At 52.3% G+C, this 23,615-nt stretch overlaps 2 protein-coding genes across 2 annotated transcripts; one reads left to right on the top strand and one right to left on the bottom strand.

The window, feature by feature from the left end:
* The first annotated feature begins 7,991 nt into the window (after nucleotides 1-7,991).
* NANOS3 (nanos homolog 3 (Drosophila)) lies at nucleotides 7,992-10,781 on the top strand. Its single transcript, XM_006874313.1, has 2 exons — nucleotides 7,992-8,439; nucleotides 10,735-10,781. The coding sequence occupies exons 1-2, from the start codon at nucleotides 7,992-7,994 to the stop codon at nucleotides 10,779-10,781; spliced, it is 495 nt and encodes a 164-aa protein (XP_006874375.1).
* A 1,814-nt stretch (nucleotides 10,782-12,595) lies between these two features.
* Nucleotides 12,596-23,164, bottom strand: LOC102830052 (chromosome unknown open reading frame, human C19orf57). Its single transcript, XM_006874314.1, has 6 exons — nucleotides 23,099-23,164; nucleotides 21,803-22,969; nucleotides 14,799-14,887; nucleotides 13,317-13,421; nucleotides 12,848-12,994; nucleotides 12,596-12,659 (listed from the first exon to the last, which is right to left on the bottom strand). Exons 1-6 carry the CDS (start codon nucleotides 23,162-23,164, stop codon nucleotides 12,596-12,598), a joined length of 1,638 nt encoding a protein of 545 aa, XP_006874376.1.
* Between the last annotated feature and the right edge of the window lie 451 nt (nucleotides 23,165-23,615).

Raw genomic sequence — 23,615 nt, forward strand, 5'->3', positions numbered from 1 at the left:
GCGGCCCGGCCCTCCATTGTTGCGGCGCTGGGAAGGGGGCGGGGAGGTCCGGTGGCATCTCTGTGTCTCGCTTTCCGGAGCAGGGACACCGGGGACCAGACTCCTGAAAGAGGGCAGACTCCTAAATCCTCGAGCCGGGGCCACCGAGGGAGGGCGCGCGAGCTGTCCCCGCAGGGCGGGTACGCATAATGGGGGCGTGGGTGCCCAAGTGCTGGGGTCGCGGACACCTGACGGCGGGAGGGCCGTGTCCGGTGGCGGCGAGCTTTGTTCTTGGGGGAGTCTAGCGAGTGTGGGCCTCGGAAATTCAGAGCTGGAAGAGGCTCCGACTTGTATACGTTCGGAAAGGCGTCCCCGACCAAGTTCATGGGCACAAGGGCCTGCTCTAGCCCCGCAGAGACAGATCCCTGCGGGCGGCCCTGCTTGGGCCTGGCGACACCCGGGCCTGGGGGCTGCAGCGGGAGCCACGGCCCCCTCCCCGGGGCCGCCGCTGGCCTGTCATTAGCAGAGACTGCTGGGTGTTTACAGGGGCGAAGGTTTTAGAAGAGAAACCCGCCCTCCAGAATTGGCTAAGAAAGAGAAAATGGCCCCGAATCCCCCTGCTCAGAGAGTCATTTTAAAGGGGCAGGACAGCCTTCCAGGAACCAGGCCCTAGAGGTGCTGATGGAGGGGTGGGAGACTGGAGAAGTCCCCTCATTGGCTGATAGGACTGGGAAAGTTCCCCCATTACACTTGAGGTTTTCTACCCCATCTTCATGCCCACCATCTCCCCCACTGTGACTGCTGACAGAGACATTTACTGAGGCACAATTAGAGTCTCTGAAATCATGGAGGACCGGACCCTCAAGTCACACACATGAGGGACATATTAGACATCCCAGTAACACACCGAGGGTCACCTGCAGTAACATTGGCACACACACGTGCATAGTCACCCACAATAACAAAGCCACGTGTGCGCACAAAACACCAGCAATGATGGGGTCACTAGGAAGGGCTCATACCACGAACATGCTGCCACTTGGAAATATTCTGCCACCCCCTACAGTAGTCACACTGAGGACGCACAGCCTTATGCGTACACTGACACACACAGACCCATGAATGCTCACTCTCCCACAAATGGTCCCCCAAGGGAATCTTGACAGCCACAGTTATATAAACTCCCCACGTAAGGACACACAGACACCGTTATCCAAGAGAACACAGACCTGCACATTTAGCCCCTGCCCAACAAGGACACACACACACATACACACTGAGATAGTACAAGACCTTAAGAGACATCTTGACAGTGGGTCCCCTCATGAACGCTGACACACCGGTGTCCACAGTAAAATCAATGCCACCAAAGAGGTATGGACATCCCAAGAGTGCTGATACAACACACTTGGTGTGTTGACACACACTCATACAGCTGGAACAGCACAGATACAATACCCCATACACCTTTACCAATACTGGGCACACATAGTTTGTGGTCTGTGTGGACACAGGAAAATGGACACTGGGATGCAAAAATCCCCAGCCACCTTGATACCCAGATTCCATGCTTGCTTCTTGAACATTTGCTTTGTGTGAGGCACAGCTAAGAACAAGTGATAAAAATCTCTTCTCTCCTAGAACTGGTATTTTAGGTGTGTGTGGAGATCTTAATCAGGTGACACAGTCCCCAATTCTACAATCACCCATGGTGAAATTGACAGACACCAGACACCCACGGACACCAGGCTCACACATCAACCTACAATTCCCCACAATTAGCCTGAAGCACACCCACAGCCACACTGACATCCACACACGACAAGCACACAGGAGCCCTGACATACACACGGCACACCCACTGACCCACCTGGACTCACAGATACCATGGCCCACCCAGCTCCACAAACAGCTGTCACCTCCTTCACAGAGTCCACCTGACTGACCCAGGGTGGTCCTGCACAGTGGATCTTATTGGAAGGGTCTGAATTTCTCTTCTAGCGTCCTTAGCCCCTAACCCAGGGATGTGGAGGATCCTTGCCACTTCCCAGCCCTGACCCCACATCTGGTGAGTTATGAGAGGGCAGCTCCAGCTCCTGACCCACCCACTGTCCCATCTAGGCAGGACATACAAGCCCCCTCCCTGTCTGAGGACTCCTGCATGAAGCAGCTGGAAAGAAAGTTCGGGAGACATCATAGGGAAGGGAAGGTGGGGTGGGAACCTGAGAGGCCAGGCAGTTGTCACCAAAACCAGGAGCCCCTGTCCCTAATTTAGACAGCCTGGGCCATCGATGAGCACCCCCTCGGGGGTCACTCTGTCACTGTACCCTAATAATGGACCCTTTGCCTGACCAAGCACAGCCCCGGGCCCCCCAGGCCCATGCATACACACATAGGGACATACACAGACACAGAGGGACACAACACACCTGGACACCCCCCCCCAGAGATATACACGTATACAGAGAGACATAGACACACAGAACACATACCCCAGGACAGGCACAGAGACAGGGATACATAGACAGAGAAGGAAACAAATACAGAGACCCAGAGAACACACAGGGGCAGAGAAACAGGAACACACAGAAGGACATGCAGGGACACACAGACGCACACACAGAGGGACAGACCGGGATACACAGAGACACACAGGGATATATAGACACACACAGACATAGATACACAGAGGGACAGACCGGGACACACAGACACCTATACACATAGGGACACATAGACATAGATACACAGACACATACACAGGAAGATCCAGGGACACAGACACAGGAGGACATGTAGGAACATATAATTATATACAAAAGGACACAGACACATACAGAAGGACACAAAGACACAGCAACACATAGAGGTACACACAGACATACAGAGGAACATACAGGGACACAGGCATAGTGGGTCACACATACATGGATGAACACACACAGGACACACAGGCCTCGTGTTTCCCTGGTGCCTCCCCCACCCCTTGTTCTGCATTTTGACAGCGCCTGCCCATCTAGCTCTGTTGCCACCTCTCACCTCTGACCCTGATCTCCAGACCTGACAGCTGTCCTGTCTTCCAGAACACAGGGAGGGGGCTGTGTGGCTTCTGGAAGCCTTCCCTTCACCCCTACTCAGCTCCAGACCCCTTCCCCAGGCAGACCCTCTCAAAGGCGGAAGGAGGAGAAAACAGCAGAATGAGAGCCCCTCCAGCCCAGCACACCCCACCAGGCTTCAAAGGTAGACCAGTCTCAACCCCAGTCAGAGTCTGGACAGGAAGGCCAGGCAACCCCAGAGGGTTTGGGGACTGCTGGCAGGAGGGACAGTCAGAAGCAGGCGGGTGTTTTGTGTGTGTGTGTGTGTGTGTGTACACGTACGTACGTGTGCTGACACCCACAGGGCCAGCCACACACGGGAGGACCCCGACAGCGGAGACATACATACACAGCCAGACCCAGACAGGCGACCCCGGGCTAACAAAGAGACAGGCGGACCCAGACAGACGCAGAGGGAGGGAAAGCAACGCGACCAACCCGGGGCAGACAAAGACAGACAGGCAGACCCCGCAGGCCCAGACAGCCCCGCCCGCGGCCCTACAGGCTCGGCCCCTCCCACCTCCTGGGCTTGCAGCCCCGCCCTCTGGCCGCGGTATAAGACTCCCCAGACGATCTTTTCCAGTCTTGGGGAGACCCTTGCAGGATCCTCCTCCTAGGCAGGTCAACGTCAATGCCTTCAGAGGGAAAACAAGCACAGAAGGTGTTTGAGACACAGGCCACCTCCCTATGGGGTTGCACTCCTGATGACCAACTATTACAGCTTCTGGAACCACCGCTGCAACCCCTCTGCCCTCAATTCTCAGATCCTCACCATTCATACCGGCAAAATGGGTCTTTCCTGGTGTGGCGCTGTAGTGACATATAGGGATAAACACTAGACCATAAGATCTGTTTGAACCATAGGTTGGCGGTTCAAATCCACCAACCGCTCATTGGAAACCCTATACAAGGTCACTATGAGTCGGAACTAACTCTATGGCACTTAAAACAATTCACCAACGGCTCCTTGGGAACTTTATAAAGGGTCGCTATGAGTCTGAACCGAACTCAACTGCACTTAACAACAATAAGGCTGCACGGTGGACTACAAACTGACAAGATCTTTGGTTTGAGCCCGCCAGCCGCTCCACAGGAGAAAGATGAGGGGTTTTGCTCCAGTAGATTTACAGCTTCAGAAATCCTATACTGGCTGTCTGTGAGTCCACTGTATGGCATTGACAACAACAACGGGGCAGAGTCCCGGTGTGGCTCTGTAGAATAAGCACTGGGCTGCTCATCACACGGTCACGATTCAAACCCACCAGTCACTTCTTGGATACCGTGTGTTAAGTGCCATGGAGTTGATTCTGACTCATAAGGACCCTGTCTAGAGTTTTAAAGGAGCAACTGGTGGTTTTGTACTACCAACCTTGCAGTTAACAGTCCAGTGCTTATCCTACAGCGCCACACCAGGATTCCATTGGAAAACCTATACAGGGTCACAATGAGTTGGAACCAATTTGATGTCACAACAACACAATAATGAGGTGATGCATGTAAATCATTATTATCCTTTGTCTGGGATTATAATCTTTGCTCTCCCAGTCGGCCCCTTCCCTTTCCCCCACTTAGAGGCATTCACCTTCTTAGCACCCACCCAGTCTTCAAAGCAGGAAACCCCACAGCATCTTCAGAGCCTCACTCAGTCCCTTTCTACTCCTCAGGGGAGAGGTGCCCTGGGCTGAAGGGACCAAATGCTTCCAAATGCTTCAGAGGTTAAAGGGAAGCAGCCCTGGGCCACCACCCACCCACCCTGTGGGCCAGGATGGATGGGTGTAGGTGAGGGTCTCCCATCTCAAGCTCCAGACAGAGATGGGGTGTGAAGGAGCTCCAAGATAAATTTAGGGGAGTTTCTTGTGGGCTAATAGGGTCGGGCTCCATGTTGGCTTACGGGAGTTCTAGGCTTCAAGGACTCGGCTTGGGACTCTGTAGTGGTCTAAGTGGGTGGGCTTTGGGGTGTGTGTGTGTGATTATAAGGGGGAGGGACTCTCCAGAAGCTGACCCTTAGTGGGCTTGTGAGAGTAGAGCCTGGAGTTGGCCAGAAGGGACCTGGGAAATTGAGTTTAGGAGGCGGGCCCATGGGATTCCAGATGGATAGGCTTTAGCGGGGGAGGCGTCTAGAGGGACCTTGGCTGAATGTTTCTGAGGGGTGGGTTATGGATGGGGATTTTGTGGGCAGGAACTGTGGGGTGTCTTCAGTTTCAAAGAAGGGGCAATTTGTGGCTCAACCAGGCTCTGCACACTTGGGGTTCCAAATTTGCCATGGGGTATCACTAGGGAGGGCCAGGACCTCTGGATATCCCTGCTAGGCCATCTTGGGTTTTCCCACACCCAGGTAGGGCATGACCTCCCAGTTCCCTCTGGTAGTCACTAGGCTGGAGTAAACCTGTAGGTCTGAGTGTTGGGGATCCCTAGGGAGTGAGGCACCCAACTCTGAAGGGAGGGGGGGGGAGGAGCAATATCTTGCCTGGGTCAGGGCTTGAGGCTGGACTGGCTGCAACCTGTTTCAAAGCCCTAGGGAGAGTCCTGCACCGCCCCACATCCTGGAGGGCTGTTCTTGTGAAGGGCATACACCCAGTTGGAGGTGGATTCCCACCATCTCTGGTCCTGGCTAGTGGGGTTTGGCCTCATTTTGACACCCTCATGTTAGAAACTCAAAAATAACTTGCGGAGCTCTGTGTCTAAGGTGTTACATTGTATTAAAGCAACTTGTTTATGGCTCGTGGATGCCCTAGGGGAGGGGTGCTGTGCTCAGACTTCTTGGGGCCTTGGGGCCTGCTGAATACCTTCTTTGCCATTCAGCAGCAGTGCCCTTAGGCCTCAGACTCCACTACAGACAAATGGGGTGCTACACCCCTTCCTGCGCTGTTTTCAGGATGACTTGATTTAACCTCTGGTAACTATTGCAAGATGTACAAGGGCTACATAATTATTTAGTGTTATTGAGGAGCCCTGGTGGCACAGTGATTAAGTGCTCAGCTGTGATCAAAAAGGTTGTCAGTTTGAATCCATCGGCCGCTCCAAATGTGAATCTGCTTCTGTAAAGATGCTAGCCTCATAAACCCTATTGTTATTAAGTGCCTTAGAGTTCGTTTCCAGTTGGTTCTGACTCAGACTCATAGTGACCCATTCTAGGGTTTCTGAGACTTTAAGTCTTCACAAGAGCGGAAAGCCTCATCTTTCTCTTGTAAAGCAGCTGATGAACTCTTAAGTTCCAAGTTCAGTGCGCTCCTTGGAAACCCTATGGGACAATTCTGTTCTGTCCTCTACAGAGTCACTGTGAGTAGGAATTTTATTTTTTTGGTATTTCTATGTGACCTGTGACTTTCTCTGGCTTGGGGCAGTTAGTAGTAGTAGTAGACTCATAGGGACTTTATATAGGGTTTCTGAGGAGCAGCTGGTGGGTTTGAACTGCTGATCTTGTGGTTTGCAATATAGTGCTGATCCTACTGCACCTAGTAACTGTTGGCTGAGTTGATGAGCCAATGGGTACTTACTCTCTTCCCTTTACCCCCTCACACTGTGGGTTCCTTGCCCTCCACCCTTCCACCACCTGGTCCCTGGAGAAGCCACCAAGGGTTTGGGGGAACATTCAACCTGTCGGTGAGTTTGGGCAGCACAGGCAAACCATCGACCGTTGAGTGGACCCTGAGGCCTGGAACTGCCATCTGCCTGTCACTGCCACCACTGGGGGTGGGGGGGCGGGCAAGGAAGCTGGCCATACCCTTCCCCTAGGCCACAACAGAAGGTCACAATCAACATTCATTGTTGTCGGTGGGTTGTGAGAACTGGAGGCCAGACCCACCGGAGGATGAATGTCACTGTGGCTGGGCTAGACACCAGGATGAATGTCACTGTGGCTGGGCTAGACACCGCCTAGGTGGATGGGAGGGGAACAGAACCTCCTAGGTTCCTCCAAAATCTCTCAGCCCCTCTCCAGCTTCTTAGTCCTTGGGATTTGGGGAGGTGGGTGGGGGCAAACTAGGTTAGAGAGAGGTGGCAAGAAACCTTTTTGAAAGAGGGCCTAAGTTGTGTTCCCTGGAGGGCCCAATGGAAATTTCTTGAATGAATGAATGGATGAGGAAGGGGTCTCAGCATAGCCCCTTTTCACCGGGTGCAGGTCCTAGGACTGCATTTTGCCCTCCTGGCTTGCTGTCTGTACATCCTCACATAGCTGTGTTTGCCTGGGTAACTCCTGAGCACACTTGACTCTCTGTAGGCTGAGATGGGGTCTCATTTGACTGGGGAGGATCAAAGAGATGCCAGGTGCTGGGGTCCCCCACTAGCCTGCTCTGTGATGCCTGCCTAGGGATGCAGGCTCCGGCTTTCCCACAACCCCTGCATGGCTTTGTTTCACACACACAAACTCACACACTCACATATTCACACTATGTCCTAGGGCGGGTACACTCCACAACCCGGAAGCTGGGAGGCCATTCCCACTTCACAAGTTGCTAAATATCACCAATCTACTCAAAGGCCCAGGGGCATCTTACCCCTCCCCCAGACCAGTTTCTGGATACTTCAAGGTCTATCTTTGGGGTGGGGCTCCCAGCCCCTCTTTCCCCTGGCTGGCTGGCAGGGCAGGAACCCCCCCAGGGCCCTTTGGGGGTGTGGGTCCAGATCCAGTTCACCCCTACAGTCTGCATCTTGTTGCCTCAGCCCACTTGGGAGACCAGTGCCTCCCTTGGGCAGGTGCAATGATGGGGGGCATCAGGAAGCCCCCCTGTTACAATAAAGAGCCTCCCTCAGCCTGCTCCTCCCCTTCTCACCCCCTTGGAGGTAAGTGAAGGGAACAGACAGCCCAGACTCCCAGGCTCCAGGGAGGGGCAGGGAGGAAGGGGCTGAAGGGCTGAATTCTGTAGGCAAGATTTCTTCTCTCTCTGCCACACTGCCTGTGCCCCCCACTTCCCAGGCATGGGGACCTTCGACCTGTGGACAGATTACCTGGGTTTGGCACAACTGGTGGGGGCTCTGCGTGGGGAAGAGGAGCCAGAGACCAGGCTAGACCCCCAGCCAGAGCCAGCACCAGGTCCAGGGGATCAGAGATCCTGCCCAGAATCGTCCCTGGCTCCCGAGCGCCTGTGCTCCTTCTGCAAGCACAATGGGGAGTCCCGGGCCATCTACCAGTCCCATGTGCTCAAGGACGAGGCGGGCCGGGTGCTCTGTCCCATCCTGCGAGACTATGTGTGCCCACAGTGTGGTGCTACTCGAGAGCGTGCCCACACCCGCCGGTTCTGCCCACTCACTGGCCAGGGCTACACCTCCGTCTACAGCTACACCACCCGCAACTCAGCTGGCAAGAGGCTCACCCGACCTGACAAACCAAGGATGCAGGACGCAGGACATCGCAGAGGAGGAGCAGGTGGGTGGTGCTATAGATGGGGGCCAGTACCCCGCTGGGTCTCTGTGAAGTGGGATTCACCCCAGTGCCCACTTTGGAGGGCTAGGGAAGGGTGAAGGATCATTGTAGAGACTTCAAATCAAATTCTAAGAGTGGTGTCTGGCATGGAGAAGCTGGGGCCAGGTTTGCTGTGTGGCCTTTAGCTAGTTACTCTCCCTCTCTGGACCTATGGAAGAAAATGCTGTCCTTTTCCAGACATGGGTCATCTGGCAAGGCTCCAGTCCCACTGGGCACTTAGAGCTGTGTGGTCTGATGAAGCTCTGAACCTGCTTCCTCGCATCGAGTCATTTGCCAGCTTGCATGTCTGGTACCAGATGGGAAAGCAACAGTTAAAATGCAGGCTGATGGGTGCTGAATAGAGGTCCAGCCCAGGGGCTCCTAGAAGAAGTGACTTCTGAAGGCCTCATTTGGTCAGGTGGGGGTCAGGGAAGTGGCACCCAGGCTCCAGGGTGGGTGTGCAGGACTCCCATGCAAGGGTAGGGCTTGTTCTGGTAATTGGTAAAGCTCTGCTGTTGCCTGTCTAAGGGAGGAAGGGGATGTGTGTATGCAGTGTGCGTTTGTGAGATTTTGAGGCAGTCAAAGGGGCCTACGGGACATGTGTGTGGCAGGGTCCCTTTCAAGGGCTTGGACATTGGATAGTCATAAAATAAAAAGCAAAGGCAGACAAGTTTATGTGTCCGAGTGGAAGACCTTGGGGAGAGGGTGTGGATTCAAGAGCACTGAAGGTTTGGACAGAAGCAAGTTTTGAGTTTATGGTTTTTGGGTGTGCTCTGGAGGGCAGGAGTGGCTAAGCAGCCCCCCGCCCCAAGCTCTCCTCAGACTTCCCCCAAGATCATGTTTAATTCACATTTTAATTCAACAGGCTAGGGTGGGGCCTAAGTATCTTGTACTTCTGAAAGTTTTCCCAAAGTTTCAGGCCCAAGGAAGGGTCAGATTTTGAGGACCCCAGGCTTAAAGATAGCTCCTCTGGGATTTTCAAAGAAAAACCTGACCTAGGCCCTTTAATTATTTTAGGGGGGGAGTCTGCTGTCAGAGGCGGGCCTGTGGGGGGGGGCGGGGCGGGGTGTGTGTTCTGCCTCCTCCATGGTACTCTGACCTCCTTGAGGGTGGTAGGTGCCAGGGTTGGATCCCTTTCCCTCAGCAAGAATTATTACCTGAATGGAAAACACCTTCCTGGATCCCCAGCCCAGTAACAGATATACAGGTGCCGAGTAAGGGAGGGAAGGTTGGGGGAGCCCTTGGCTGGATATGGACAGAAAGAGGGCCTAAGGCTTCCTGAGTAAGTTACTCTGGAGGTAACAAATCAGGGTCCACAGCCCAACTGTCTCAAGGGGTTTGTTGTTAAGTGTTTAGCAACAGTTAAATCAATTCCAACTCCTAACAACCCCCTATACAGATGGACTGGGATGGCAGGGCCCAGGCCTTAAAGGCCGGAGAAATCATTCTGTCTGGCCTGCCAAAGCAACCGCAGCTCCAGCCTTCACACTGTTATTAAGTGCCATGGAGTCGTTTCTAATTCAAAGTGACCCTGTATAAGGTTTCCAAAGAGCAGATGGTGAGTTTGAACCGGTGACCTTGTGGTTCAAATCGATCTTGTGGTCCGGTCCAGTGCGTTATCCCACAGCACCACACCACACCACCACATTAATGGTGAGTTTATAAATGTTTGACCAAATATAGCAGCTAATATTTAAGTTGGTAATTTTAGTATGGCGGATGAATGATGTTTTACATTTTGGTAGAAACAAGGTTCCTCATACCTGCTGTATGGAGTACTGGTGTGGCGCTGTGAGTTAATGCACCAGACTGCAAAGCCGTTTGACCTAGAAGGTTTGCGGTTCAAGTTCACCAGCTGCTTCTCGGAAACCCTACACAGGGTCTTTATGGGTCAGAACGAACTTGATGACACTTCACAACCATCCCGGCTGTATAGTTTCTGAAGCTTTAAATCTTCATGGGAGCAGAAAGCCTCATCTTTCTCCTACACAGTGGCTGGCCCACAATCCAGTGCTTATCATATGGAGCAAGTGAGGAGGGTATTTAGTGTGCTTTGTCTAGGCTTTGGATGCCCCTGGTTGCTATGCCAAAAGTAGTCCCCAGGTGGTGCTAGAGCCATGGCAATACTTGGAGCATTTAATTATTTTCTGTTTTTAAGTGTTTTTCTCCTTCCCACCCCCCTTTTAAAATCCAGGTTCTAAAGGTGCCGTGAAGTCTTCAGGCCCCTCGCCTTCTTGTAGTCCCTCCACTTCTGCCTAGGGGGCCGGCTCCTGAAGGATGGCGCCCCCAGAGTCCTCCTGCCTTAACCAGAGGACAGAGACCCAGGCTTGGTGGAGGCTGGATTTCAGGGGAGACATACCCAACAAGGACCGGTCCCCAGCACAGGAGCTGGCAGGATCAAGGCCTGGGAGCACAGTCAAAATAGCCCCTATGGGGAGGGAAAGGGATCCCAGGTACTCTCCCCACCCTTCCCTATCCAACTGCCAGCCCTGTGCCCCTGGCTGGCCCTTCCCCTAAACCACATTGAATCAGTGCTCAATAAATGGCATTATGGATGGAACAGTGTCACAGAAGGCTGTCTATAGAGGACTGGACATTCTGGAGTCTCATGCTGTGGGGGAAGGGGCGGGGGTGGGGGCGGCGCTACTCTCCCAGCTGCATCAGCTCTCCCTGTGTTAACCCTAACCCCCCACTTCCCTGTGGCTTCTGAATTCCTGTTGGATCTGAACCTGTAAGCTGCTCGTGTGTGGAAACAGGCGTGGGCATCCCAGGGCCTGGCCAGAACTTGTCACCATATGATAAGCACTTTAATCTTCAGGGGGCTGGTGTTATGACACCAGGTTTTTAAACTCCCCAAAGTTGGTGGGATTCCCACACTGGGGGGGTGGGGGTGGTAGGGGAACTGAGCCCCATCTTTCTCTGAGGAGGTCCTCTGTGAATGCTTGTTACCACGGGCACCCCAGGAACAATGGACAATGAGGAAATATGCCTGGCAGCTGAGAACAAGGGAAGGATGAATTCTTGGGAGCACACTGGCGGCAGGGAACAGGACGATGCCTTGGGGCTTGGTTTGGGCATCTGCTTAGAGTGCAGGGGGGCATCACAGCAAGTGTGTGATCCAGTCCAGTTCTCCTTCAGGTAGCTGCTACCTGCCTCCAATGGGGGCCATGCAGCCCGAAGCTAGAGTGGAAAGCTAGCTGGTAGTCCCTCCACCTTTTCCCCCACAACTGATGGTTGTCTTTGGGGGCCAGACTACCCACAGCCCAGGCTCCCTGGACTGTGGTAGGATTTGAACTTGGCATGACCCCACTGCCCCTGTCTTCTCCAACCCAGAGTGGGGGGGAGCAGCCTGGTGGAAGGAGGCATCTCCCAAGGAGAAAGGAGAAAAGAAATAGTAAGAGGACTACTCAGAGCATATCCTAGAGGAGGGGATGAGGTAGGAGATCGTACTCCCCTCCCACACTGGGAGTCTCCCCAGTGTGTGAAGCCCTGGGAGGGTGTGAGAGGCCCTGCCCTGTCTGGGCCAGAGGAGCTACACTGGTTAACTTAATAGAAGCAGCATTTACGAAAAATGGGATGAGGAGACAGTGGCAATATGGTAAGAAAGCTTGTGTGGGATGGTGTGTGTGGCACCCATCTTTGAACCGGTGGGTGTTTGACAGGATGACTTCTTTCCAGCCCAACTGGGGTCCTGAGTACTGGCATCTGTGTGTGTGCACGCATGCCAGAGCATAGATACACACATGCCCACACACAGACCCTTGAGTGAGACTCAAATATGCCTTAACTTGTGGGACCCCTGACTTGCATCCCAGGAAGGAGGAAATAAATCACCACGAGGGGCCGCTGTTCTCTGGAGATTAAGGAAAGAAGGGTTACAGGTTCCTGGTTAGAGGGCAGAACATGAAAGAACCTGGGAGGCCTGGAACCAACCTAGGGATGTGTTAGTCATTTATTAACAGTTGCCCCAGAAAAAAGAAAATGGAAATTGGGAAAAAGGCCAAGATAACAACCAACAAAGGGAGTCCTTTTCTCATACAGGAAAGAAACAAACAGAACCTTCCATAACCTCAGCTAAGGTGAAATTTGCAAACCAAGATAAACATCTGAGCTGGGGGGCTCAGAGCAGATGGCTGCCAGCAGGTGGCGCAGGCGCCCTCCACCTCAGGGAAGCAAGGCCACCTCTGCCAGGAAAGGGATCAGGGGCTTAGAACACCGGAGGGAAACAAAACACCAAATCATCCACCCCCTGGGCTCTCCAGGGCCAGCTGAGAGATTGTTTCCAGCTGTTCAGAACAGGAACTGTCTAAGGGCCCCGAGCTTGTCCAGGAAACTCGCAGGCACGCAGTCAGCCAGCGGGAAGCAGCCTTACTTGTCCCTCCATGCCTGCTCCCCACGAGGGATGTTCCCGGCTCCCTTGGAGGCATAGGGTGCAGGGATTTTTCCTGCCAGCTTCCCCTGCCGGTAGCTGAGGCGCTTGCAGGCTTCCAGGTCGCGGTGGGTGCTCATGATCAGCCGGCTGGGGGAGACGAGATGGGGGTGGGAGATGCAGTAAGGAAGAGTGGGGTGCATGTACATGCTTGCCCTGCCTCCGACTCGCCCTCTCACAGGCATCCTCACTTGTGTACACTCACAAGCCGGTTCGCACACTCGAATAAATGTGGACAACTGCACAAACACGTGTGCACTACTCCAGGCCCCCTCACACACCCCTCACAGGCAGTAAGCGTCAGCACTCAAGAACTTCATGTTTCAGCCACTGTAGCCAGTGGACATGAGTGGGCTGGCAGAAGCCCCCTTGCTGCCCCTGGTGGTCCCCCAGTCCCACCGTGTGCCCTCACTTGAGATTGGACAGCTCCATGACAAGACCACACACGGTGGCCGTGGCATCCTCCAGCTCTGGGGCCTTCGCAGCCTTGATCCCCTTGTTCCGGGAGTCACAGGTCCTGTGGGAAGAAAGGAGGGGGAGGGCGAGGAGAGGCCTGACCTGGCTTGGGACAGCTCCTACGAGGTGTCATTTTGTGGAACTTTCTTTCATGGGACCCTGTAGCTGTTGTTTTTCCCTAGATCTTGAACTCTGCCCTTTCCTGCTCGGCAGTGTCCTGATCTCTAACAGTGCGGTGACATGACTCAGTCCCCACTAGTCCACTGAATGCAGCCACTGCCACTATGTCAGATGGTGCCTGGACACAGCATCCATCCTGGTTCCCTATCCCTGTAGCCTAGACCTCAGACAGCCTGGGGCTGTGAAAGTGGAAAACCTCACCCATTAATGGAAACAGAACAACAAGCCATCTGTCAGTGAGTGACTGACTCTGCCCCCCCCATGTGTGTCAGAGTAAAAACTGCTCCATAAGGTTCTCAATGGCTGATGACCTATGACCCTAAAGTCTGCTGCCCTAGCCACAGAAACCTGTTCTGCTCTATTTGCCTCAGCTCCCAAAGTGGCTGGCTGCCCAGGACCTGAACCTCTCGGGTGTTTCACTCAGCCTTGAACTGCCAAACCCTACTCCACAGGACTCTCCCTGGGGCTCTAGTTGCCATCTGTGCTAGGGGGCATCATGCAGAGAGAATCAGAGACTCAGACACAAATCTCCCCACCCCGCCTGTCTGCTTACAGCACAGGGCCGCTTCCTCCACATGCCGGTCATGCTGGGGAGGAGGAGGGGAAGGGGTGGGGAGAACAGGTGGTACTATAGGTACCAGCTGAGAAAGTGTGCAAGGGCAGGAGACAAACACTCCCTTACTACTGGGAAGAGTGAAAAGTGCAGCCAAGGGCCAAGGCCATTCTCCCATCCCCAGACAGAACCTTGGCTGTGAATAATGGATGAGCCACTGCCTACAGGGAGGCAAGTTCAAGTGTAAAGTAACAGGAGAAGACAGCAGTGGGCTGGCCTTGAAGGGTAGGGAAAGGACACCCCAGGAGTTTGGATTGGAGCACTCCCCCATGCCCATGACTTGCAGGAGGGAGAGGAGGTAGTTCACCCAGGCCTAGAGCCAAGGAGACCAGAGCAGGAAGTGGCAGGGCTGTCCCTACAGTGGCTCTTAACTTTGCCCAGTTGGGGTCCCCTGGCCCTGTTAAGGACTCAGAAAGCTCTGGAATATCTCCCTAGGAAAATATACATGTGTTCACAGTAAACAAAGAATAATGGGGACACTACCCCAGGTCCCTGCTGATGTGAATAAGAATGCTGGGGGACAGAGACACATGTAGTTTGGATGGAATATGGGGTTCAGTTCTCTTATCTGGTTGTAGGATAACACTTTAGGGCTGAAGGTCAGCCTCGTTGTATGGAGATTCCCAGGCCACCTCCCATACCTACCTTGGTTGGGTAGTACTGATGGGGGCTCCATCAGCAGGTGGGCTGGTGCCAGGCCAGCAGGGGACTGATCTGCTGCCCACAGGAGATGGCTGGAAAGACAGAGACAACACACATGTGGAAGGCGTGGCCAAGAGAGGCCTGTCCCAGGAGGGAGGTGGGTGCCTGGCTCAGTCTGCCCTGAACACCTGGCAGGACCCCTGCCAGAGGGAACTGCATTGTAGGAGCCAGCCAGGCCACCAGAGCTGCCTGACTTCTGCCCTGGTCCCTCTTCCGGCCGACACTGGCACCCTGTCCCATGGTATTGCAATTCCTGGCAGGCTCCTTATAGGCCCCATGGTCCCATTGAGACATTCACTGTCCCTGACTACTGAGGGTGACCAGGTGCCTGCACACTTCAGTCTCCAGAAGGGGGCTGAGTAGCCCACCTGGGGCTTCGGGTTGCTGTGTGGCGGGCACAGCATGGACATGGAAGAAGTCATTGACCTTGGCCAGACAAGATAGCATGTTGAGTGTCAGAAAGAGACTTTGAAAATATGGTATGGCAAGGGGAAACTCCTAAGAGATAGAGAAGAGAGCCTGACACTGTGAGAAGTGTGCATTTTCAATGTCAGCTGTGGCTAAGTTTTCATGGGAAATGTCACGGAGATGACCTGAGGCAGAGGCTGTGGTGGGTGGGCTGCGGGATCGCTGGCCTGTTCTGGGAGAACAAGAAGTCTGGGAAAGGGGGCTGTTCTCACGATGGCCTTCCCAGCCGGAGTCTGTGGCCACCGGTGCACAGGGTCCCTGGATTCCAAAGACCCTCCCTCAACACAACAGCAGAAAGGAGAAATCACCCAAATGAACAGGGAAAGGAAAGGACACAGTGGCACAATGGACTATTACTCACTCAGCCATGAGAAGGAAGGTGGATGAGCCTTGGCTACACTCCTCAGTGAAAGAAGCCAGAGGCTAAGACTATGTTCTACATGAGTCCATTCAGAGGAACGGTCTCAAACCCATAACAACCCAACCCACTACCACGGAGTCGATTTGCAGCTATGCTAGACAGAGGAGAACTGCCCACAGGGCTTGAGACAGACTTGGTATGGGCGTAGATGGCTTCATTTTCTTCCCATGGAGGACCTGGTGGATTTGACTCTGGTTAGCAGCCCAAGGCTTAACCCACAGTGCCACAGGCAAACCCCTAGAGACAAAAGCAGATGAGCAGTGGCCACGGGCTGGGGGTAGGAAAGAGGAGTGATCTTTCTGGAGTGATGGAAATGTTCTATAATTGGATTGTGTTGATGGTCGCAAAATTTTGTAAACTTATAAAAAAATGATTGAACTGTATGCTTAAAATGGGTCAACTGTATGGCATGTAAATTACACCTATATAAAACTCTTTAGCAAAATGTGCAAAGACCTGGAGTTAGAAAACCAAAAGGGAAGAACACAGCATTTCTCAAGTTAAGGAAACTGAGGAAAAAATTCAAGCCTTGACTTGAAGTATCGAAAGATTTTCTGGGCAAATTATTGAATGATGCAGAAAGCATCAAAATAAGATTTACAAGACCAAGCAAGTTGTTCACCAGGAAGCCATCAAGGCAAGTAATCAAGTCCCTTCAGGACAAACCCCCCTCCAAGACAAACTCAAAGGGAACACAAAAGCAGGTATATGAACTTGCTGGTGACCACGTTGGTTTACTGGTGAGTGGAAGAGGGGGAAAGGCAACAATGGGCTGAATTTTACCATGTTCCATAGATTCCCGTTGACCTGGAGATAAGAGAGAGAAAAGGAAAGGCTGGTTGGTCTGAAGTTTGGTGAGACCTGGGGACTCCTGAGCCCATGGACAAGGACATAGCCATGCAGAGCTAGAGCTGAGAGTGAAGCATCCCGCTGATATGAAGTGAGGGGAGATGCACAAGAACACCCAAACTTTCAGCTAGTACCCATTTAACCTACCCCTTGATGGCTTGATGATCATAACTCAACTAGAAGAAGATAAGTAACATTTTTTGGATAAAAGAAACAAGTGTAAATAGCTACAATTTGATGAACTTGACCTATACTTCAGGTTGTAGTAGCTCAAAATACCAACAGAGAGGGAAGGAGTCTTCATATCAAGTATCAATCCTATCCCCTCTGTAGACAGGATAGATAGGGATGGGCAACCTAGACATTAGCTACCTAAAATGGGACGATAAAGGCACAAAGTGAGTGGCTTACAAGTTTTCAAGAGGGAATTCAGCTTAAGAGTGTGCAGGGGAAGGAAGAGTCCCCACTGAAATTTTCATTTTGTCTAGATGAGTCTGGTGAAAAGAGATGGGGATAAGATTCATAACGATTCAGTAGTGAGTAACTGTTTTCATGATTAATTGTGACTGACACAACTGTAAAGGTAGAAGTTTTGTAACAAAAACAGGGGAGTAGTTATTCTTACAGTCCAGAAACAGAGGACTCTAAGACCATCAAGGGAGAAGAGCACAAGTGGAATGTGGGACCCTATCCAGAAAAGCAGTGATATCAGATGGAGGCAGAGATGGGGACATGGAGAGAGGGAGCAGATGAGGACTCTAGACTTAGGGAAAGAGAGGGACTGAGTGCTGGCAGCCAGGAGGCAGGCTTGCAAAATGTGCTCTTTGGTTTTTTAAGTTATTATATATTCCTGAGTGTTTTTGTGTACATTCCCCCCAACCCCCACAAAAAACAACAACAACAACAAAAACCGAGGGAATGGAAGCAAATACTGTTGAATGATGATGTACGGAGGAGATTGTAATCATTGCAATGAAATGATGGTGTAAAGCTGATGTTGTCCCATGTAAACTACCACTCAGTTCACAATTAAAAAAAAAAAAAAATGGAAGGAACACAGAGTCACTGTACCAAAAAGAAATGGTAGATGCTCAACTCTTTGAAGATGTAGCATATGATAAGAGCCAATGATCCTAAAGGAAGAAGTCCAGAGTGCATTGAAAGCAAAGAACAAGGCACCAGGAATAAATGGAATGCAAATTGAAATCTTTCAACAAACCAATGAGGCATGGGAGGCGCTTACTTATCTATGCCAAGAAATTTGGCAGACAACTACCTGGGCCAATTGACTGGAAGAGATGCAAATCTGTGCTCATTCCAAAGAGGGGGAACCCAATGGAATTAAAAAAATCATCGGACAACATCGTTAATATTACATGTAAGTAAAATCTTGCTAAAGATAATACAAAAATGGCTTCAACCATACATTAACAGAGAGCTTCCTGAGACTCAAGCCAGATTCAGAAGAGGATATGTAACAAAGGATGCCACTGCTGACGTCAGATGGATGTTGGCTGAAAGCAGAATATAACAGAAAGATGTTTACCTATGCTTTACTGACTTTGCAAAGGCTTTCAGTTGTGTGGATCATGACAAGCTACGGACAACATTGTGAAGAATGAGTATTCCAGAACACTTACTTGTGCTCATGAGGAACCTGTACATGGACCAAGAGGCAGTTGTTAGAACAGATCAAGGCAACACCGAATGATTTAAAATTAGGAAAGGTGTGCGACAGGGTTGTATTCTTTTACTATACTTATTCAATCTACATGCTGAGCAAATAATTTGAGGAGCTGGATTATATGAAGAAAAACGTGGCATCAGGATTGGAGGAAGACTTATTAATAACCTGTGGTATGCAGATGATACAACATTGCTTGCTGAATGCAACAAGGACTCAAAATACTGATAAAGATCAAAGACCATGTCCTTGGTATGGGTTGCACCTCAGCATAAAGAAAACAAAAATTCTCACCACCAGGCCAATAAACAACATCCATATCAATGGAGAAAAGATTGAAGTTGGCACAGACTTCATTTTGCTTGGATCAACCATCAACACTCATGGAAACCGCATTCAATAAATCAAACGACATATTACATTAGGCAAATCTGCTGCACAAGACCTTTTTAAAGTGCTGATGAGCAAAGTTGTCAGGTTGAGGACTAAGGTGTGCCTGACCCAAGCCATGGTATTTTCAATAACCTCATATGCATGTGAGAGCTGGACAGTGAATAAGGAAGACCGTAGAAGAATTGATGCATATGAGTTATGGTGTTGGAGGATATTGAAAGTGCCATGGGCTGCCAAAAGAACAAACAGATCTGCGTTGGAAGAAGTGCAGCCAGAGTGCTCCTTGGAAGATTTTGTCTCTCATACTTCAGACTTACTGGACAAGGATATCATGTTTGGTAAAGTCGAGAGACACTGAAAGAAGAGGAAGACTCCCAAAGACATGGATTAGCATAGAGGCAGCAGCAATGGACTCAGATGTGGCAAAGACTGTGAGGTTGGCCCAGGATCAGGAAGTGCTTCATTCTGTTGTGCACAGGGTTGCTATGAGTTGGTACTGGCTCGATGGCACCTAACAACAGCAACAACAAAGGGACTGCAGTGACTCCATATGATAAGCACTGGACTGTGAACCACAAGGTCCGCAGTTCAGGCCCACCAATCACTCTGCAGAAGAAAGAGTAGGCTTTCTGATCTCTTGAAGAGTAAAGCCTCTCAGAAATCCTAGACAAAAAGGACTTCCTGTAACCCAGCGGTTCTCACAAGGGCATGACTTGAACTCCACAGGGACACTTGGCGATGTCTGGAAACATGTTTGGTTGTTGGGAGGTGGGGTACTACTGGCATTGGACAGGTTGACGTGAAACCAGGGGTGCCACTAAATATCCTAGAGCATGGGATGCTCCTACCACAGAGTGTCAGTAGTGTCAGGGTAGACAAACATGATGTCACCTGGGCACCCGGCCAACACATTTTTGTAGGTGACTTTGTGATCTGAAATCCAATTCCATGTTACGTCACCATCAAACTTTCCCTTGCTACAAGGGGTTTTTCTCACTCTCCACAGATCCATATGCTAGCCTCAGGGTCTGCAGGCATTCATCCACATGGGGACTTGTCTTAATGAAGTGCTGACAGAGGACCAGGATCAGTTTGAAGGGGCCGCTCATCCAGGAATAAGGAGCTGGGATGTGCAAGTGGTTTGCGATCAATCGGGTGCTAATCTAAAGGTTGGTGGTCTGAATGACCCAATGGCTTCATGAAAGAAAGTTCTGGTGATGAAGATTACAGCCAAGAGGACCTTACAGTATAGTAAGACAATAATTGGGGTCCTGAGAGTGGGGGACTGACTGAAGGTAGCTACTCACCACCTCCAGAGACTCCATCTGCCAGGCCCCCACAGGGAGCAGCTAGGAGATGCCGCCACCAACCTTCCGCTAAGGGAAAACCAGTCTCTGTCACTGCTGTGCAGCCTCCCAGTACCCCTCCTCCCCTGATGCCATGTGAGGTCACAGATCACTGTGACTTGTCACAGGAAGATGGTTGTCACTGTTCCCTCAATCCTAGTTCTGTTCCCCAGAGCCCCTACCCACATGTGGGGCTGCTGGGTGTGGCTCTGCCTTCCCATGGGAACCTGCTGGGTGGCTGGGCTGCCCGGACTTGCTTAGGAACGCCCCAAGTCAAAACAGAGCACACCCAAATGTTGTCAACCTGGCAAGTGGGTGGCTCTTTCCCCAGCTGACCTGACCACCTGGCCTCCACCATTCTGACTTGATAATCTCTAAGTCACAGCTGCTGCTGATTGTTCTAGAAGGGTTCACAGGTTTGTCTGCTGGATGCCACCTAGGCAAAGCTGATTCCCTCGGTCCGAGAGGACAAGGGCTGGGAGCAACATGAGCAGTTCTTGCCAAGGAGGGTTTGCTAATTATAAAGGCCAAGATTCCGTGATTGCATTCAGACGGTGGCCAGTCCCTCACCCGGACTAACACTGGATTGCACTGGGACTGGCTTTCAATGATACCATCTCATTCGGGGTCACAACATCTTGGAATGGGCAGGCACCAGGACACTGGCCACCAGAGAGGAACTACTGGGCCCTCGATGGGCAGCTGGGCCGGGTCTGAGGAACCACCACATAGGCAAATGCTGTTGATGGTCACAGGACCCTGGCCATGGCTCTGGAAAGTGGCCCCTGGAAACCCAGATCTGTAGGTATCCCCTCCACATCTAGCCCAGCCTCATGCCCCATCTCTACCACCCAGGATGGAATACCTGTGCTTGCTTAGGTGCTCTTGTTTGTGAAAACCTAGTTGCCTTTGAGTCAATTCCAACTCAGAGCGACCCCATGTATGTGAGAGTACAACTGTGCTACATAAGGTTTTCAATGGCTGAGTGTTTGGAAACAGACTGCCAAAGTTCCTCAGCATATAAATTGAATGTGACAGTTGAGCACATTCACTGTCTGGTTCCATCTAGAACTCCTGAAGCATCAGAGCCTCTTAGAGAGGCAGGTGGAGCCCTTAAGAACCATTGGGGCAAGAAACACATCAGATTTGCTCCCCTGGCGCACAGCAGTTATTCCATAAATAGATGCTGAATGACTGGATTATTTAGTCTCACCAGGGATGGCCCAAAAAAGTTACCGGGCACGCCTAGCCTCCTCCACACATGACCTTGTCACTTCCAGCAGGTACCGAGCTACCCTTTGTCTCTTGATCACACTGGTGTGTGCAAAGAGTACCTCCTGAATCTCCACAAGGGACTGCCAAGCACTCAGCTGGCCTCAGGGGCGCCAACTGCCAGGGGTGTTGCACTTGCTGAAATGAAGCAGCAACCTGCCCCAACAGGTGATCAGGGACAGGTGACTCCACATTCAAAGACAACACCTGGGCAGTTTTCCCAAGCCCTGTCAGGCAGGCAGGTCCTAAGAGGTCCCAGGGCTTGCAGCCAGGGAGGACTGCTGAAGGGTGGAGGGGCCCCTCAACCCTTCAACTCGCCCCCACAGGCAGGCCTGAACGGTCCAGAAAACCACTTACTCATTACCCATCCGAGTTGCAACTCCAGACCCCTGAAAGTAACTGCTGGGCCCAGTAAACCCTCCACCACTGGGCAATCTGCAGAGTGGGTGTGGGGCTCCTGGCTGTCTGGCACCTGCTCTAGGGCATATCGGCCAGATGTCAGGAAAGCTCTTACCTGCTCAGGTAGGGCTTCAAAGTCTGGGGTATCCAGGGCACCCTGTATCTGGCTGTCGGCCAGGAAGTCGAGTTCCATGGGTGAAGAACACCCCCAAACAGTCCGTTCGGCAGAGTCCTGAGCAGTGCGGATCCAAGGTCCTTGGGGAGGGGCATTCACCACTTCTCTATCCTCTGATGGGCTTGTAATTCCCAGGGATAGGCTGTACCCTGGAGGTTTGGGGTCCAACTGACCCTTGCTGCTCTGCTCGTCTGCTCTCCCATCTACAGGCTCCGCCGGGGAAGGTAGTGCGCACGCGTCACCTAGCCTCTTCTGACTAGGGCTCGGCATCACATCTGCACCTGGATCCACTTCCAGGGGGAGAAGGCTGGGATCACCAACACCCACAGTAGGCTCTTGGTTCTCAAGAATGAGAGGCGAGGAGGCTGCAGTGGGGTCTGAGGAGCCACAGGTGGTCTGGTCTGGCCCCGCCTCTCCCAAGGCCTCGGAGGAGCTCGGCAGTGCCCCACTTCGGCCGCCGTCGTTGGGGGCCTGCCTGGCCACTTCCAGAGCCCCCGGTGGTGGAGCTGTGGAGCCTGTGTTCCCATCTGCATAAACTATAATGACAGTCTTGCTGGATGTCTGCTCCTGGTCTGGGCAGTCCTGGGCCGCTGACCCAGACTCTGGGTCCCGAGACACTGGGCTCAGCCCCTGACGAGGGGCGGGGGCAGGAATGGGGCCAGGTGCACACAGGAAGCCTTCTCTTTCTTCCTGGGGGGCTCCTCCGTTGGGCTTCTTCCCTTCAGACTCACTGCTCGGCGGAGGTTCTTTATGGGCCCCATCTGTGCCAGGCCTGCTGCTGTCCTCCTGCTGTTCCGCTAAGAAGCAGGGTGCTAAACTGCCGAGTCCACCCTCGAGAGCACTGGTCCCTGGCTCTGACGGAAGCTTCTGGCTGGCCCCCTCTGAAACAGAGGGTGTCATCTGGCCACTCTGGGAGCTGTTGATGGATGTCATGAACACAGAAACCACACTGGCCTGCACAGGCTCTGGGGAGAATTGACTGGGCTGCTTGGGGTGGGCATTTGCAGTCTGCACCCCTTCCACCGGGCCCCCCTCATTCATGGTAACTGGCCCCAGGGATGTCTGTTGGTTTTCCATCTGCTGGGCACTGGACGCCTGCTGTACTTCCTGTGGAGAGAAAAAGGCAGCTTAGGATCTCACTAACCCACCCTCAGAAGACTGTCCTGGTATTCACCGCCCTCTTCTAAGTCTTGGTGCTGTGGATGCCCGTCCATCACTCTACACTGTCACCAGTACTGGTGCCCGGCGAGCCCTCCCTCCACCAGCCTCCTCTCCCAGCTTGGGGCCTCGGTTGGCACCCATGGCAGTCTCCTGGTTTTGATCATGACCTTCAGCTATGTCCTAAGATGCTGTTACTGGGGGAGGCTGAAGGAAGATGGTACACAGGACCTCTGGACTGTTTTTGCAACTTCCTGAGTCTATCATTATTTCCATTGAGGCTCTCTCCTGTCACTGCACAATCAGCTCCCCTTAGAGAGAACAGGGTTCATGTGCTCACTGCCCATTTTCCTAACAAGGCACACAGGAAGTATTTCTGGGACAAATCTTAGTGGACTCGTGAATATGTGGAATGCAGAGGCCTGCAGCAGTGCCGGCAATCAAGAGTGCAGTAAAGGTGCATGCTCATGGCGGTACGTGTTCATCCACAGTGTGGTGTATGACTGTAGGGCCATATTGTTATAGGGCTGTCCAGTCAGTTCCAACTCATAGAGAGAGATCCTAAGTCCAACAGAACGAATGACCACTCACTGTC

This window comes from Chrysochloris asiatica, unplaced genomic scaffold (genome assembly GCF_000296735.1).
Source record: "Chrysochloris asiatica unplaced genomic scaffold, ChrAsi1.0 scaffold00268, whole genome shotgun sequence".
NCBI classification, from domain to species: domain Eukaryota; kingdom Metazoa; phylum Chordata; class Mammalia; order Afrosoricida; family Chrysochloridae; genus Chrysochloris; species Chrysochloris asiatica.